The sequence below is a fragment of the Drosophila miranda genome, chromosome XR, assembly GCF_003369915.1.
Source record: "Drosophila miranda strain MSH22 chromosome XR, D.miranda_PacBio2.1, whole genome shotgun sequence".
Classification (NCBI taxonomy): Eukaryota; Metazoa; Arthropoda; class Insecta; order Diptera; family Drosophilidae; genus Drosophila; species Drosophila miranda.
Window position 1 is genome coordinate 14,622,502 of NC_046674.1, and position 16,114 is coordinate 14,638,615.

Genomic DNA, 16,114 nt, shown 5'->3' on the forward strand with positions numbered 1-16,114 from the left:
ATTATTATAATTGTTATTCTTGATTTTTATCGAATAACTATTATTATAATTGTTATTTGATTTTTATCGAATAACTATTATTATAATTGTTATTCTTGATTTTTATCGAATAACTATTATTATAATTGTTATTTGATTTTTATCGAATAACTATTATTATAATTGTTATTTGATTTTAATTGAATAACTATTATTATAATTGTTATTCTTGATTTTTATTGAATAACTATTATTATAATTGTTATTTGACTTTTATTGAATAACTATTATTATAATTGTTATTCTTGATTTTTATCGAATAACTATTATTATAATTGTTATTTGATTTTTATTGAATAACTATTATTATAATTGTTATTCTTGATTTTTATCGAATAACTATTATTATAATTGTTATTTGATTTTTATCGAATAACTATTATTATAATTGTTATTCTTGATTTTTATCGAATAACTATTATTATAATTGTTATTTGATTTTTATTGAATAACTATTATTATAATTGTTATTCTTGATTTTTATCGAATAACTATTATTATAATTGTTATTCTTGATTTTTATCGAATAACTATTATTATAATTGTTATTTGATTTTTATTGAATAACTATTATTATAATTGTTATTTGATTTTTATCGAATAACTATTATTATAATTGTTATTTGATTTTAATTGAATAACTATTATTATAATTGTTATTCTTGATTTTTATTGAATAACTATTATTATAATTGTTATTCTTGATTTTTATTGAATAACTATTATTATAATTGTTATTCTTGATTTTTATTGAATAACTATTATTATAATTGTTATTCTTGATTTTTATCGAATAACTATTATTATAATTGTTATTCTTGATTTTTATCGTATAATTATTATTATAATTGTTATTCTTATTGAATAATTATTATCCCATCTCGGAATTTTTTAAATTTTGGAGCCCCCATACGTATGCACCTTTTGTTTGCATTTTCTAAAGTTGCTTGCTGCTGATTCTGTTCGTCTGGTATCTCATCCAGATTTTGGCCATTTGACGCGAGTTTTTGTTTGTTCGGTGGCGCCTTCGTTTTTCGTTTCGTTATTTGTGGGCCGATCCGGGCATGCGACGGCTTCCTGTGCTCCGAAAATGTCCCTGATTTAATGAAGTACTTTTCAAGGACCAAGGATATCAAGGAGATTCGAATGTGCAAATCATTCGAATATTTGTATTTTCTGTACGCTATATCCCAGCTATACGGCAGGCGATCGGCGCGTGGCATGTCTCTTCGTGATCGGGAGAGTCCTGCCAACCGACTGCCATCTTAGAAGAGGACATCCATTTTCTCACGATTTTCGCAAAAAATCATGATGGTTACATCATTAAATTTGCAAAAAATCGGCCTCATTTTCGTAGTCGAGATTTTGGTGCCGAACGACAGTGTGGATCCCCACGATCCTGGGAAAGTGGGTCCTGCACCGATCTGGCGCCATATATCTGACTTATAGCCTTCCGAAGATTTGGATGTGCAAATCATTCGAATATTTGTTTTTTCTGTACGCTATATCTCAGCTATACGGCAGCCGATCGGAGCGTGGCGTGTCTCTTCGTGATCGGGAGAGTCCTGCCAACCGACTGCCACCAGAAAAAGGGACATCCATTTTCTCACGATTTTCGCAAAAAATCATGATGGTTACATCATTAAATTTGCAAAAAATCGGCCTCATTTTCGTAGTCGAGATTTTGGTGCCGAACGACAGTGTGGATCCCCACGATCCTGGGAAAGTGGGTCCTGCACCGATCTGGCGCCATATATCTGACTTATAGCCTTCCGAAGATTTGGATGTGCAAATCATTCGAATATTTGTTTTTTCTGTACGCTATATCTCAGCTATACGGCAGCCGATCGGAGCGTGGCGTGTCTCTTCGTGATCGGGAGAGTCCTGCCAACCGACTGCCACCAGAAAAAGGGACATCCATTTTCTCACGATTTTCGCAAAAAATCATGATGGTTACATCATTAAATTTGCAAAAAATCGGCCTCATTTTCGTAGTCGAGATTTTGGTGCCGAACGACAGTGTGGATCCCCACGATCCTGGGAAAGTGGGTCCTGCACCGATCTGGCGCCATATATCTGACTTATAGCCTTCCGAAGATTTGGATGTGCAAATCATTTGAATATTTGTTTTTTTCTGTACGCTATATCTCAGCTATACGGCAGCTGATCGGAGCGTGGCATGTCTCTTCGTGATCGGGAACCGCGTTATGCCATTCTGCAACATTGCCGGTTGGGTGGTGTGACCGTTACGGTATATATTATCAATTTCATCAATCTATTAAATTTAATTTTTAAAGGTATTTTTAAGAAGGAAGGATTTAGCAAGTTCCATACACAGGTTTTTTTAATTTTCGTTTTCAAATCGTACTTACGTGCAGCATTTATTCTAATGCATTTCATATAAATCCTTTCGCTCACTCATTTTCAAACAATTTCTATTTGGCGCTAAAATTTGGTGGGACTTGCTCTCTTTTTTTTTGGGATTTCATATCAATCTGAGAAAAGGTCTTTATCTATTTATTTACGTTTTTAAACCGTATCTTCATATTAAATTAACGGAATAGGGTATACAAATATCCGTACTCCGGTTGACAAGCTACAAGCTATTCGTCAGTATATTTACGGTGCATATTTAATAAGAGACGGTATATTTTGGTATATTTCTGAGGGAAAAATCCGCGGGTCACACTGAACAGCAGCCGGTGGGGTCAAAAAAAGCTAAACAAAAGCAACTAGGAGACAAACTCAATCGAAGGAGCCAGTTCCGCTGGCTGCAGGACTAATCATGAGTGGATCCTGGAAACTGGTCCTGCCCATTGGCTTTGTGATGTATTCGCTGCCTCTGTTTCTGCGAGTCAACGGTACTTCAAACTACATCATCGACGAGGAGTTTCATATCCCACAGGGCCTTGCTTTTTGTCGAAAACAGTTTGACGTGGTAAGTACTGGGCAGAAACCAGTCGGCCACGCTCGCACTCATTGACTCACTCTCAATTTCAGTGGGACCCGAAGATAACAACGTTTCCCGGCCTATATCTGATTGCCCTCATCTTGAATCCATTCAATTACTGCACAGTGACGGGCTTACGCTTGCTGAGTCTTATCGGCGCGGGCATCAACATAATGCTGCTCTACAGGATCCGACGTCGAACGTTGGCCGGCACAGGCGGCAATTCCTATGCGGCGCACGAGGCAATAACCCTATCGGTCTTGCCGCCACTATACTTTTTCAGTCACCTGTATTACACGGACACCCTGTCGCTGACTATGGTGCTTATGTTCTACCACTTCTGGCAGCATGAGGCACACTTGCCCGCGGCTGTCTTTGGAGCTGCCAGTGTCCTAATGCGCCAAACGAACATCGTGTGGGTTTGCATGGTCACCGGAATCACTGTGCTGGACACGCTCGTCCAACAGTGCGCCAAGAGGCGTGCAGTGCCCAGAGGACATATCAGACTCCTAGGAGCAGATGTAAGTAGCACAGAATACATATTTTCGTTAACTAAGTGATCCCTTCCCTTTCAGATGTGGCTGCAGCTGTTGGGCACTCCCCAATTGCTGTTTAGCTGTATATTGAGCATTTTGGCCAAGTGCTGCTTTTACATATCCGTCATACTGCCCTTCGTTGGATTCCTGTGCATCAACGGTTCAATTGTAGTGGGTGACAAGAGCGCCCACGAAGCCTCCCTAAATCTGCCGCAAATCTTCTATTTTGCCATATTTACTGCTGTCTTTGCCGTATCTAACACATTACGCCAGCTTCGTCCCGCGGTGGAGATGCTTCGCCGCAATAGAATCTTCGCCCTTCTGGCTGTGGTCTCAATACTTACGGTAATCCACCTAAACACGGTTGTGCATCCATATCTGTTGGCCGATAACCGTCACTACACTTTCTATGTGTGGAGCCGCCTGTATGGTCGGTTCTGGTGGTTTCGCTATGCCATGGCGCCTGCCTATCTGTTCGCCATGACCGTGCTCTACTGCGGGCTGCGTCACATGCCCGACAGCTTTAAGCTGATGTTTCCCCTCAGCCTTGTGCTGGTTCTGTGCTTCCAGCGGCTCCTCGAGCTACGATATTTTCTGGTGCCCTACATCCTTTTCCGGCTAAACACGCGGCACACACGCAAGGGCTACTCCGAGTGGCTGGAGTTGGGCGCCCATCTGCTCTTGAATGTAGCCACATTCTATGTGTACTTCACCAAAGAGTTCTACTGGCAGGACTACAGCACCCCGCAGAGAATCATTTGGTAAACCCAGACCCGACCTCAGACCCCGATTCACCATTCACATATTCTATACCATTCCCGAAATTTCGAAACGATTGCAGTGGCGGGCAGACAGATTCACAGCTGCAATATTGCATATGGTTTAAGCATTTATCAAACTTCTGCGTTAGTTTTCTGATGCGCGGCATGAAAATGCAGCTCCTTGCCATTTTAAATATTGCTTTTTATTCGTTGCATCGCTACTTGAGTAAGAAATTGCTCTACGTTTTCAGTTACAAAAATGGGGAAGAATTCTACGCATAGGTTTGGTAAATATATAAATATTAAATTGGGGCGTATGCCCCTAAATATTACTTGATAAATACATATGTATATAAAATCTTACAGGCTATTAAATTGGACTCAAAAGATAATACTGACTGCCGAGGCAAACATAAAGAGAATACATGTATCGAAGGGAAAACACTTAGAGCATGCTGAGAAAATCTACCGAAATCTATCTGGTAATGATAATAATAAAGATAATTAATAATGCTGATCAGATTGTTAAGTGCGAAACTAGGCAAGAAATGCTACACTCTACTTCTAATAAACTGAGCGTTACACACACTTTGAGCGCTACAGCTGCGGGCCAAAGCCAAGTTTTAATCTTAGTTTGGCCCACAACTGAATGAAAATTCTCCTCCGCGGCTGCGACCCCCTATTCAAAGGCCACCTTGCGGGTGAAGGAGGTGAGCGAGGATATCTCACTGGGGTTGCAGTCGGAGGGCAGGTTGCTGAACTCGATTTCCTCGCTGGCCGCTGAGGCCACGATATTTTCATTCGACTGCGTGGTCTCGTCACTGTGGTGCATTGTGGGCCACTGTTTGTGGCTGGGAGCGTACAGGATGAGCAGGGCAAAAATGTAGATGTTCCACATGCCGTATACGCCGGTCAAGAAGGCCGAAGTCAGCTGAATCTCAACGTCATCATTCCATTTCCACTGGCCCTCGGCCATCTGGCCCATGATAAAGCCGGTCACGGTTAGAGCGGCGCAGAGAAGTGTGGCCAGCATGAGGAATTTGAAGCGGTAGATAAGTCCTGGGTGGATATTTGTCGGTTTTATTTCTATAAGGTCTCCCAAATTAGTGTTACTCACCCTCATAGTGCAGGCGACGCGCCTGTGACATTGAAGGCAGCGAAGTGCGCTTGTCACCAATGTTCTTGAAGACCTTCGAGATCATGTAGCACAGAAACAGGAAGTATACGGCCGCCGAAACTCCCGCCAGAAGTATAAAGCTCATGGCCACTTTGGCCCCCAGCGGGGTCGTCCAGATGGAGTAAAATGGATTGCGCAGCTGCACTCCTCGTTCGGAAATGTCGAAGACAAACAGAGAGATGCATCCGACTACGACGGCGGAGAGATGCTTCCAGTAGCGCGACCGAATGGTCGATTTGTTGGGGGAATCTTGTATCAGCATGTGTTCCCCAGCAAATACCAGCCAGAACGAGAGCAACATGGCATAGAAGATGCCCTGGCGAATGTCGCTCAAGAGAAGCATGTAGGGCATCTCAATGGTGAGCGACAGGTACTCCAAGGGCAAATTGAGGAACGTCAGGGCTCCGCCGAGGTAGAGGAGCATGTACTCCAACAGGGCCGGTGACCTCTGCAGCAGATGAACCCTGCGCCAGAACCAGACCATGATGCCCACCACAAAGGGAAAGAGCAGGGTTTTCAGCATGAGCCAGACGTGGGTGAAGCCACCGTTCTGGTGGATTGCAGTCAGCGTGAGGTCGTGCATGTGCCCAAACTGGAGGTTCATTTGCTTGGGCGTGTCCAGCGGGAAGCGTAGATTCAGTAGATAGAAACTGTGATGCAGGGCCCCAAGCTCAAAAAGAGGTATCATGTCGCAGGTGTAGAGCGTCTCCGAGCTTCCGATATGGGCGGCAACGCAATCAAGATAACGATGTTCAACGCCATGCGCGTACAGCTTCCACGCGTGGTCGGGATCCCCCTTGTTCCGGTAGGCCAGGCGCATGTCGATCGTCAACTGTAGCTCCTTGGGGGGTTCGCGCAGCTCCGAGGAGGAGTCATATCCGAATTCCACTTGCAGCACGCCAATGAGGTTCTGTTGCCAGCGCGAGTAGTCCAGCACACGACTGTCGCGCGGAAGGGGCATCTGGAAGACATGCACAATCTGGTTGGCCAGCTTCATCGAGTCCTGTTCCACTTCCTCGCGGGTAACCTGGGTGCAGGATCCTTCGCCACGCGAGTACAAAAAGAAGCTGGTGTCGTTCTGGCGCGCATGGTTTTCCCTGCACAGCGAGCCAAGCACATTAGTATGGCCGGCGGGCACGGGCGCGTACAGCCCACCCAGAAGGAAGCACAGCACTTGACACAGCAGCAGGCTGCCAACCAATATGGACAGTTTCCGTCCGCTCAAGTTCTCGAGTATAGTTCCCGACATTCTGACTGGGGCGAAGACTAATGGCGACTCGAGCTAATGAACTGCGCCTCCTCTGCGTACACTACTGGCTAAGGTAAACAATTTGTTGCACGCTAAAAAAAACTTCAAACGCACCGCTGCAACAAACAAAGCGGCGGCGGCGGCGGCGTTCGTATACAGAATAGCGATGGTCGAATAATCGATAGTCAGCAGCCAGCAGTCATCGATATTTGACAGCGATGAGAAAACAGCTGTTGCATCTACAGTGGTTTGTTGATAAACGCCACGCCTCCTCTTTCCACAGAAACTATTAAAATACGACGAATAAGTGGCAGCAGATGGTCATATGCCTAAGATAAGTGGATAGTACACTCAGGTAAAAGGTCTACAACATTGGTTTGTTCGTGGGTGCTGCCTCAGGACGTACTAGCGCACATTCGCTCAAGCGAGCGGAAGGCGATAGCAAAAGGCTCGATTATTGCTCGCTTTAGGTGCTCTTTGTCTGACCTAACCGCTCCCTCACGTAAAACAATATCATAGAGAACTCTGCTCTCCGTTTTGGTAAATGATCAATTAATGTTCTTGGCGATCCTTTATTAATGCTTCTGTATTTAGCGCATCAACAAAATGCCGCCTAAAAGGAAAATCCGCACTAATGCGCCCCGCGGAAATGGAATTCACGCAAATGGGTATCGAAACTGGGACAATAACGACGACGAAAGACATGTCAGTAGCTTCGCATTAGAGGATAGTCCCAGTTCAGACTTCGAGGTTGTTTTGACTGGGAAAAAACAACGAACTAATAGCGACTCGGCGAAGCCCACACGGGTGTTGAAGCAGGAGAATTGTGCGGAAAGAGAGCTTCACAATCCTATAGATACTGAGCCGGAAGGTGCCACCGACTTCAATTCAGGCTTGGGACAGTTGCTTTCGCTCAACAACATATTGTACAATAATGTATTAAAGGGTAAGCTTATTGTATTTATATTTCCCTTCATTCGGGTATCACATTTCCACTTTTAAAGAGATGCTCGACCGTCTTAAAAGCATACAAAAGACACAGAAAGCCATGGAGGAATGGCAAAAAGATAGGGACGCGGAGATCTTCGCGAGGCTGGACAAAATTGACAATGAACTGGAGGCTTTGCAGAATGGTACCCTCGCAATAGGAGCAGCCAGTGCGGACAGTGGTCAGTGGCCCACAAAAGTAATACCGCTGAACCCATTTACCCTAGTATCCGAACTTGAAGCATTGGAGAAAAGCCTTCAAGACGACGAAATTCTTAAAAGAATGGTAAGACGAAAGGTTTTGATATCTTTTCGTTTTTACAAAACATTCTATTTTGTGCACCAGGTCAAGGAATTTGAGAATTTGAATGCCAGCGACTACGAGAAATACATTCGAATGTGTTGGCGTAAAATATTTGTGGACGAGCTGGCCGAGAAATATTGCTGGAGGGGAACCACGACAAAGAAGTGCATTAGGCCCCTCTCCATTACACTGGCTATTCGAAGTGAGAGTTAATTTTAAGTGTTAAGTGATTGCTAAATAATAACCCTTGTTCCCTGCTTTTACAGGTGCATCTAGAAAAAAATATCGCGATTTTGATGAATCCGTTTTCGACCGGGCTTCGCAGAAGTTTTTCCAATATGCACACGACCGGCTTATGAAACTTGCGAACTATGTCACGAAAGCAAAGAAAGTTAATCGTGACGATCCCTTAGCTATCCCAACCTCTGATAATTCTTAAACCCCTCGTAGGCCCAACGACACGTTGGGGTTGCAATATCAGAACTAAATTTAAGTGTTTTTGAAGTAGATTAAGGCATCTGCGTAGAGCAGGAAAAGGAATCAAACAGATGTCATGAAAAACTGCATATGTACATACATAGACAACAGGCCCGGAAAACCACTGATCTATACGAATCGGGTATATCGCTATACTCTTTGAGTACAGGGTATAACAAGTCTTGATCAAGAAGAAGGCCTTCTTCTTCAAAAGAACGTCATGTGCCGCAGTGCCTCTTTCAAGTATTTGTATTAAAGTCCCTTTGAATAATTATAATTGAAAAAGAAACAAAAGAAAATAAAAGACAATTGGATTTTAACGAAATATGCATTTTTAAATTTATGAAAAATATGCAGGCAGAACGCCATAAATTGCTTCCGAACTCCTAGCCGTCCATACACAGTACAGGATGTGGCCAACATATGTCTTGAGAAGTTTCAAAGGCATCGCAGATGGAAAATGTAACAATTAAAACTAGTATTAGTACAATGGAAGTACTTGTTAAGCTGCAGAACATAACACACATACAAAATCGAATTCTAATTTATCCATGGACTGGCTTCTTGCCCACAAAACTCGACGGCTGGTCGCTGTATGCTACTCGCCGGCGCTCAGGACGGATCTAAGAGCTGATCCTGATTTTAACTTATCCTGAACGGCGCAAAACACCGATTCCCAGTGTCCCCATCGACTGTCTTTGTTAACATTTTGAATATGGGCTTTCTCTTCTTCTTTCACCCACTTTGCGGCGGTCTCTCTGTCCGCTTTGCATTGGCTTACTTACCGTTACTTTTTCTATGTGTGCATTTGAAGGTTTCAGTCGCCGTTGCTCTGTCGGGGCCTGTGTAAATCGAGGGATGACACCTGCGCCTAGGGATGGACTGTTCCATATCTGTGTCTGTTAATAGATATTAGTTTTATATTATTAATAGATGGGGTAAATATACTCTTCCCTCATATAACAAATATTATATATGTACAAGCTGACCTGGAAAATGTTCACCATTTAAATTATCAATATTAATTTCGAAGCTAAGTAATTACACTCACCACAGCGGACGACGTCACCTTTTTAGTAAATTCACCGTGGGCTGGCTCATGATGACGCAGCGGGAGCCAACCGCCAGAACCGAAGATCTGGTACCGTCCATAGCAAATTCGTGTGCGGCGTGTTTGTTGTGTGAACTGGCTAGTGACTGAACTGAAACTGAAAATGTTGCCGGACCGTCGAATCACTTACAGCTGTTCTGCAACAACAATATCAGGTGTCCACGGGCACGAAACCTTTGCGCTTTGAACGCTTTGGAAAAAACATGCAAAGAACTCATGTGAGTACTTTTCATAAAAAAGGGCCGGGAACGCTTCTGATCCTTCCCATTTTGTCGGCCACTAGCGACTGCAGCAACTCCTACAATTGGGCAGCTGGATTCGTATTAGAAGATTTGGGAGACAAAGTCAGGTTCCCCAGAACAGTGAGAGGAGATCATTTCCCATTGGACGGGTGGGCCTGGTCCTGGCCGGTGTCGGCGCCATTGGCTATGATGGAATTGTCAACGACTTTACGTACTGCGGGGCGTCGGTGCGCTTTGTGCGCTCTCTCAAAACAGCCGGACTAATTGCTGCGGACTATATGTGGCTGGACGAGAACGTTGCCGAGTACGAGACCAGGCTGAAGGCGCTGCACCAAAAGAGTGCCGAGCGCCTGCTGGAGACGTGTCTGCTCAATGGCGGCCTCTATATAAAGGTGGGCCAGGGCGTTGCGGCCATCAATCACATACTGCCGATCGAGTACACCAGCACACTGTCAAGGCTGCAGGACAGATGTATCCCGACGACAAAAGCCGATGTGCGCAAGGTGTTCCACAAGGACTTTGGCCAGCTGCCCGAGCAAATCTATGAGGAATTCAACTACAAGCCGGTAGCAGCAGCCAGCCTGGCCCAAGTGTTCCAGGCGAAGCTGCCGAGTGGCGAGCACGTGGCCGTTAAGGTGCAGTACAGCGATCTGCAGAAGCGCTTCATCAGCGACCTGGGCACCATCATGTTCCTGCAGGACATCATCGAGTTCTTCTTCAAGGACTACAACTTCGGCTGGATTTTGAGGGATGTGCGCAAGAATCTGGTCCAGGAGATGAATTTTGTGCAGGAGGGCCGGAATGCCGAGCGCTGTGCCTTCGATATGAAGAAATTCAACTTTGTTCATGTGCCAAAAGTTTACTGGCCGTACACCAAGACGGTGAGCTCGCTATTTATCCTGTCCGGAATGCTTCGACTAAATTTTTGTCATTCAGCGCGTTCTCACCCTTGAATGGATGGATGGTTGCAAGATCAACGACCTTGAGGCAATAGCGTCCCGAAAGCTTAGCGTGCAGGAAATCGATGTGAAGCTCTTTAACACGTTTGCCGAGCAAATCTTCTACACCGGCTTTGTGCACGCCGATCCGCATCCCGGCAACAGTGGGTAACAGGGCAGGCTCCAGGCAACAGTCAGTGCTAATTCTATCCACCCTCCCTCATAGTTTTTGTGCGTAGAAATGAAAGCAGTGGGAGAGCCGACATTATTCTGCTGGACCATGGCCTGTACGAGGAGCTGCCGGTCGAGGTGCGTGGCCCGCTCTGCGAGTTCTGGGAGGCCACCGTGTTGCGCAACGAATCGAAGATGCAAGCTGCCGCCGAGAAGATTGGCATCGCTGACTACATGCGCTTCGCCGAGGTGCTCTTCCAGCAGCCCATTCGCATCCGCGGTGGCAGAATCCGAAGCAAATTGTCGGAGGAGGACATCCAGCACATGCAGGAGGTGGCCAGGAAGAATTTTGAATCCATAATGGGCACTCTGAAGGAAATGCCGCGCAGCATGCTGTTTGTTGTATGATTCTTCTTGAAAAGAAGCTCTTTAGCTGTGATTTCTAACCAATTTATGTCGTGCCTAGGTCCGCAACCTGAACACCGTGCGCGCCATTAGCCACCAGCACGGCGATGTGGTGAATCGGCCTCGTGTCATGGCCCGCTACGCCCAGCGTTGTCTCTACATGCATCGCGGCCAATCGTCGCCGTACCAGTACGTCTGTTGGCTGTTTCGTCGTGTATACTTTGAGTATTGCCTGTGGGAGTCGGCCTTCAGGCTACGGCTTATAAGTATGTACTTCAATGCACTATACCTAGTGGGACGTGCCCCAGCATCGGCCAGGACGGTTATGCCTAATATGCTGACCCAGCCAGACGGCTCCCCGATCCCAAGCTGAGCCGACGTCATCTTTTAATTATTGAACCTATAAATTAAGCAAGAAAGTGTATTTGTATGTAGGGATTATTGTGTATTAAAGAAGGCCTATTGCATAGGCGTTGCAGTACTTTAATTATTGGCCCATTCAAAAGTTCGGGGCGCCATATCTCGGGCAGATGGGGCCAGATAGCCAATTTTGTGTTACTACCGTGTAATAATGGCGTGTGAGCACATAATATATATGTATACTACTGTTCTTCATGATCCGTAAGCCAATTAAATGTCAATCCAAGTTAACACCTCTCGAGCTAGTTAGCAACTGCCCGTCGGAAACTGATATGAAAACCTTCCATCAGACGCTGCTGGGTTGTCCTTCAACACATGGTTGGGCCGGGCTCGTTCTCTGCAGTGGGATTTACTGTCGTTCTGTTCAGGTGTGCATGTCAGGGTCTGCACTTTAATGAATCGCAGGCGACATGCCCAAGGCTATAACCGAGCAGCCCCCCAGTTATTTGGCCACTTTCACTTCCATTTAGGCCCTCCCAGAAATTAAACAAATCAATCGCATCGCCATAAAAGAAGTCTAAAGTGCTGTCTAAATTTAAAATTTCTCAGCCGAGAATAATGCGGTGGCCAGTGAAATGTTTTCGGTGCTTTTCATGGGAGTCCCCCCGGTGTTAACACGGGCACACGTGTTCCTGCCTCAAAATGGGCGTCAACTACATATTTCCGGTTGTGTGGAGCGCTCTGACAAGCTCAACATGCCAAATTCCTGCAAAATATATTGCACATACGAGTATGGGCAGGGCCAAGCCCATTCCCAGTCCCAGTAGCAGTCTCTGAGCTTCTCCGTAACACTTTCACTTCTTGTGCCACATACCAGTGCATCGGGTTTCGTGTGCCGCACACAGAACTAAATTCAATTCAATTTCATTTAAAGTTACTTTCGTTGACTGACAGACAAGCGAACGACCCTCCAAAGCTAATCCTAGGACCAGAACAGTGGGCCAAAATCGGGCAACACCATGCAGAAGCTTCCTGTGCCATCCCCAAGCCTGGTGCCTGGCGTCTGGGCAAATTCAGTATGTGTGGTGCCCACTGTCAGGTGGCCACTGGCATTGCCGTGAGTCCTGGCTGACTGCTGGCTTTTGCTTCGTTGCGCATACGCCTCGTGCGCCCACGACTAAATATGAAATTAAAAATCCATTCTGAAGTGTGAAATAGCTTAAAAGCAGCTGTCTGCCATGCCCATTCCCAGTGCCAACGTTCTCTCAGGCTCAACCCGATGCGGAGCCAAGTCCAGACAGGGCACAGAACTGTGCCTCGCGAGAAATCATTCGCCAACGAGTCGCAGAGTGGAGCAAAGGTCTCTAGCGGAAACAGAAATCATCCAGCAGAACACGGCATCCAATTAGAAATGAACAAGGAGTTCATCACCCAGGGTGGTTTGCCCATAACATCCGAATTGGCAACGGTAGGCAACGCCTCTTTCGTCGGCGCTACAGTGCTGATGTCTGTCCTGTCCCATTTAGGATCTGCGCAATCTGATCTTTGGCACTGCCGCCATCCCCATGCGTGCCGAGTGGCTGCAGACGTCCTTTGTCTTTGGAGCGCCCAAGGAGGAGCTTGCATACGGCCTTCGATCGCCCCGAAACGCCACCCGTGGCCTGCTGTCCGTCGTCCAAGGATTCGTTCTCAAGTATTTGCTCTTCGCCCGCAAGACCAGCCGTGTGGCTGCCCTCACCGAGTGCGTGTTCGAATCCCCCTCTGGAATCCACAGAGCTCAGCTCATCCCCATTCGCATTCGCATGTGTGTTCTTCCAGCCCGCTCCTGGCCAACGCCGAGATGCAGCGGGAAGCCCTCTTCTGTGCCCTGGTGGAGATACTCCGAACCATTTCGGACAAGGGAAAGGTGACCATGGTACTGCCGTCAGAGGACGAGGTCTTTGTGGATCACAGTGCCAGCTACTTCCACGACTCGGTAACCGAGAAGGTGAGTTGCCCCGTCCCGTCCCCCTATTACATGATGGAAGCCCTTCGATAGGAAAGAGATTTCCTTGAAAAAAACACAGGTAGAAAGTGCATTCCAAATTCGTTGCAGCTCTATGTCTTTACCCTGTCGCCCAACGAGGAGCTAGAGCATTTTATGAAGCGGAATTTCAAATACGTAAGACCCAGAATTTCCACAATTGAATTATACGTTTCTCTGATCGAAAAGTATCCCTCTAACCCGCTTCAAAGTTTTCAGAGGAAGAGACCCCTGGCACTCTGCTGTTTCTTTATAGCGCCGTCCTCACGCGATCCATGGGAAAGTAAGATTTCAGCTTGATCCAGTGTCCGCATATACCCGTCATATATCCATATATCCTCTGTATCAGATGCATTCTGTAGACCCTAATCATTCGCTATTCGGCGGTGAATACTTTTCCAATCGTTACAGAGTTCGCACGGACCTGGACTCCTCGAAATCCTCGCCCCTCACAATGAGCAACCACGAGGAGGGCTCTCTGATGATTGTCACCTTGTTGCTGACGGGACGTGCCACGCCCTACATACACAACGGCGTCGTCAATGTGGGCGATGAAAGTAGCTATGTGTGTAACGTAACCCGAAGAAGAAGATATAGATCCAGATAGGCCCCATCAAAGGTATTGAGTTTCGTGTTTGTTTTCAGGCGGTTCCGCAGTACGGAGTGCTCAAACGATGTATGATCGGTCTGCTGCTGTGGGACATCGAGTCCTCTAGCGTAAGTACGGACTTAATGCTCTTATTTTTGTTCTCTAAAACTGTGGCGATCCGCGTTATATCTATGTATATTTGACACTTTCTTACTGTGAATACAGGCAGCGGTTAATCAATCCCGACAGCCGGGCTCACGGCTCAAGACGCCCAACTATCCCATCTGGGTAACGAGCTGCACAGGCCACTACGGCGTGGTGTTCAACCGGAATCCGGACCTGCTGCGCAACTACCACGCGGAGTCGCGCTTCGATGTGAACTACTACAGCTGTTCGGGGCATCAGATACAGATGACCATCGACAATCGCACGTACAATGAGCAGGCATTGGTCATGTTGGAGCGGCAACCAATCACACCGGAGGGTACCTCGATGGCGGGAAAGCCAGCCGGAAAGGATGGAGAAGCGAGCGCTGCCGCTGCTCCGACTCCGGGTGGAGGTGCTCCTGCCGGTGGCGGTGTGGGTGCCGCTAGCGGCGGCGGTGTTGGTGGTGCTGCTAGTGGCGCTAGCGGTAGTAGCGATGTGGTCGCCAAGGAGGAGTCAACGCTCAACACGCCGTTGCAGCGTTTGATTCGTACCAAGTGGGAAGAGGCAACTATAAGCTTTCACGTGCAGCCATCGATGTTGAGTTATCTTTTTAGTACCACACAGTAGAGTGCACTCCGGATCGAGTCGATCGGAACTAGGAATCGGTCACACCCGATACCCGAGAAACTGTAGGATCAGCCCGACTACTTTCAAACCCCGCAAGTGATCTTATCTTAAATGTGAATTTTGCAAACGCTTTCTTTTCGATTGATTCGAAGCTCTCCCGTTTGAATAAGATCCCTGCAAGTCTTGTTGTCCGCATGTAAGCTTGGTATGTTGTCTCTTGATCTATGATATAAATCGACTTTCTTGGCGAATGACCAATGCACATAAGGTTTGTTTCTTAAGTTCCAAGTAGTCACAATTGATAATAGTTTTCTTATCTCAAACTCTACTCTACTCTACTCTACTCTACGTAGAACCTAGATGTGTTTAAAAAAAAGTTACAAAGTACATATTAAGAAGTTTCCGATTCAATATTTTACTATTTGCAAATTGTTAAAGGAACGAACCCGAAAAGAAGGGTAGGATCTACTATATTACATAAAAATAGTGACCAGATTAGTGCCATTTAATGTAAGCTTTTAGATGATGCACTGTCCTCTCTTATCTGTAGAACTCATACGATTATCCCGCACTCTTCCTAGTAGAATCCTACTGTTGCTGTGCATCCGACGAAAATTCAGAATTGGTACTTTAAAAGATACAAAAAAAAGTATATCTGAGAGCAGAGATTCGAACCAGCTTCGAAGTGCCCAAACAGCGATGGTAAATACACGTAAAATATTGCAAGTATCTGATCGAATGCGAACCAGCCATGGCATATGTCTGAACAGTTGAGAAAACTTTCAGCAAATGGGAAATGCTGGGACGAGGCCTCTCTTTACGCGAAGAGCGACTGCAGGAACTCTAAACCAGTTGATTGATGCTGCCGCCTGGAGCCACTAGTCGATACATAACTCTTATATATAGTAGATCGCCAACACGCTTCGATTACTCCAGTTGCACTTTCCGGTTAATAAGAATACGACATATATATCTTTGTTTCGAAATAAATTCCATGTATAGATTCTCGATCCATTCCATC

General features: G+C 45.8%; 5 protein-coding genes and 1 long non-coding RNA gene across 7 annotated transcripts; 4 read left to right on the plus strand and 2 right to left on the minus strand.

Moving 5' to 3' along the window:
• The first annotated feature begins 2,717 nt into the window (after positions 1-2,717).
• LOC108151774 (putative Dol-P-Glc:Glc(2)Man(9)GlcNAc(2)-PP-Dol alpha-1,2-glucosyltransferase) lies at positions 2,718-4,803 on the plus strand. 2 transcript variants are annotated; one of them, XR_001774758.2, is made up of 4 exons: positions 2,718-2,977; positions 3,040-3,510; positions 3,565-4,573; positions 4,653-4,803. XR_001774758.2 is itself a non-coding variant. In XM_017280619.2 (3 exons), exons 1-3 carry the CDS (start codon positions 2,825-2,827, stop codon positions 4,288-4,290), a joined length of 1,350 nt encoding a protein of 449 aa, XP_017136108.1. In that variant the 5' UTR covers positions 2,718-2,824; the 3' UTR covers positions 4,291-4,803. The 2 variants fall into 2 exon arrangements, 1 of the variants encoding a protein (XP_017136108.1); XM_017280619.2 differs by having other exon boundaries at positions 3,565-4,803.
• Positions 4,468-6,876, minus strand: LOC108151771 (protein wntless). The gene is made up of 2 exons (XM_017280617.2): positions 5,404-6,876; positions 4,468-5,345 (listed from the first exon to the last, which is right to left on the minus strand). Exons 1-2 carry the CDS (start codon positions 6,710-6,712, stop codon positions 4,966-4,968), a joined length of 1,689 nt encoding a protein of 562 aa, XP_017136106.1. The 5' UTR covers positions 6,713-6,876; the 3' UTR covers positions 4,468-4,965.
• A 59-nt stretch (positions 6,877-6,935) lies between these two features.
• Positions 6,936-8,778, plus strand: LOC108151775. The gene is made up of 5 exons (XM_017280620.2): positions 6,936-7,252; positions 7,307-7,658; positions 7,717-7,985; positions 8,046-8,205; positions 8,270-8,778. The coding sequence occupies exons 2-5, from the start codon at positions 7,319-7,321 to the stop codon at positions 8,440-8,442; spliced, it is 942 nt and encodes a 313-aa protein (XP_017136109.1). The 5' UTR covers positions 6,936-7,252; positions 7,307-7,318; the 3' UTR covers positions 8,443-8,778.
• Positions 8,779-8,798: 20 nt separating this feature from the next.
• Positions 8,799-9,621, minus strand: LOC108151778. The gene is made up of 3 exons (XR_001774759.2): positions 9,532-9,621; positions 9,266-9,379; positions 8,799-8,907 (listed from the first exon to the last, which is right to left on the minus strand). It is a non-coding gene; the product is annotated as an uncharacterized LOC108151778 (long non-coding RNA).
• A 73-nt stretch (positions 9,622-9,694) lies between these two features.
• LOC108151772 (uncharacterized aarF domain-containing protein kinase 5) lies at positions 9,695-11,834 on the plus strand. Its single transcript, XM_017280618.2, has 5 exons — positions 9,695-9,809; positions 9,875-10,714; positions 10,770-10,935; positions 10,998-11,344; positions 11,409-11,834. The coding sequence occupies exons 1-5, from the start codon at positions 9,795-9,797 to the stop codon at positions 11,718-11,720; spliced, it is 1,680 nt and encodes a 559-aa protein (XP_017136107.1). The 5' UTR covers positions 9,695-9,794; the 3' UTR covers positions 11,721-11,834.
• Positions 11,835-12,956: 1,122 nt separating this feature from the next.
• Positions 12,957-16,103, plus strand: LOC108150852 (inactive ubiquitin carboxyl-terminal hydrolase MINDY-4B). The gene is made up of 8 exons (XM_017279155.2): positions 12,957-13,175; positions 13,234-13,448; positions 13,526-13,694; positions 13,803-13,868; positions 13,943-14,013; positions 14,142-14,295; positions 14,376-14,447; positions 14,545-16,103. Exons 1-8 carry the CDS (start codon positions 12,987-12,989, stop codon positions 15,091-15,093), a joined length of 1,485 nt encoding a protein of 494 aa, XP_017134644.2. The 5' UTR covers positions 12,957-12,986; the 3' UTR covers positions 15,094-16,103.
• Positions 16,104-16,114: the final 11 nt, after the last annotated feature.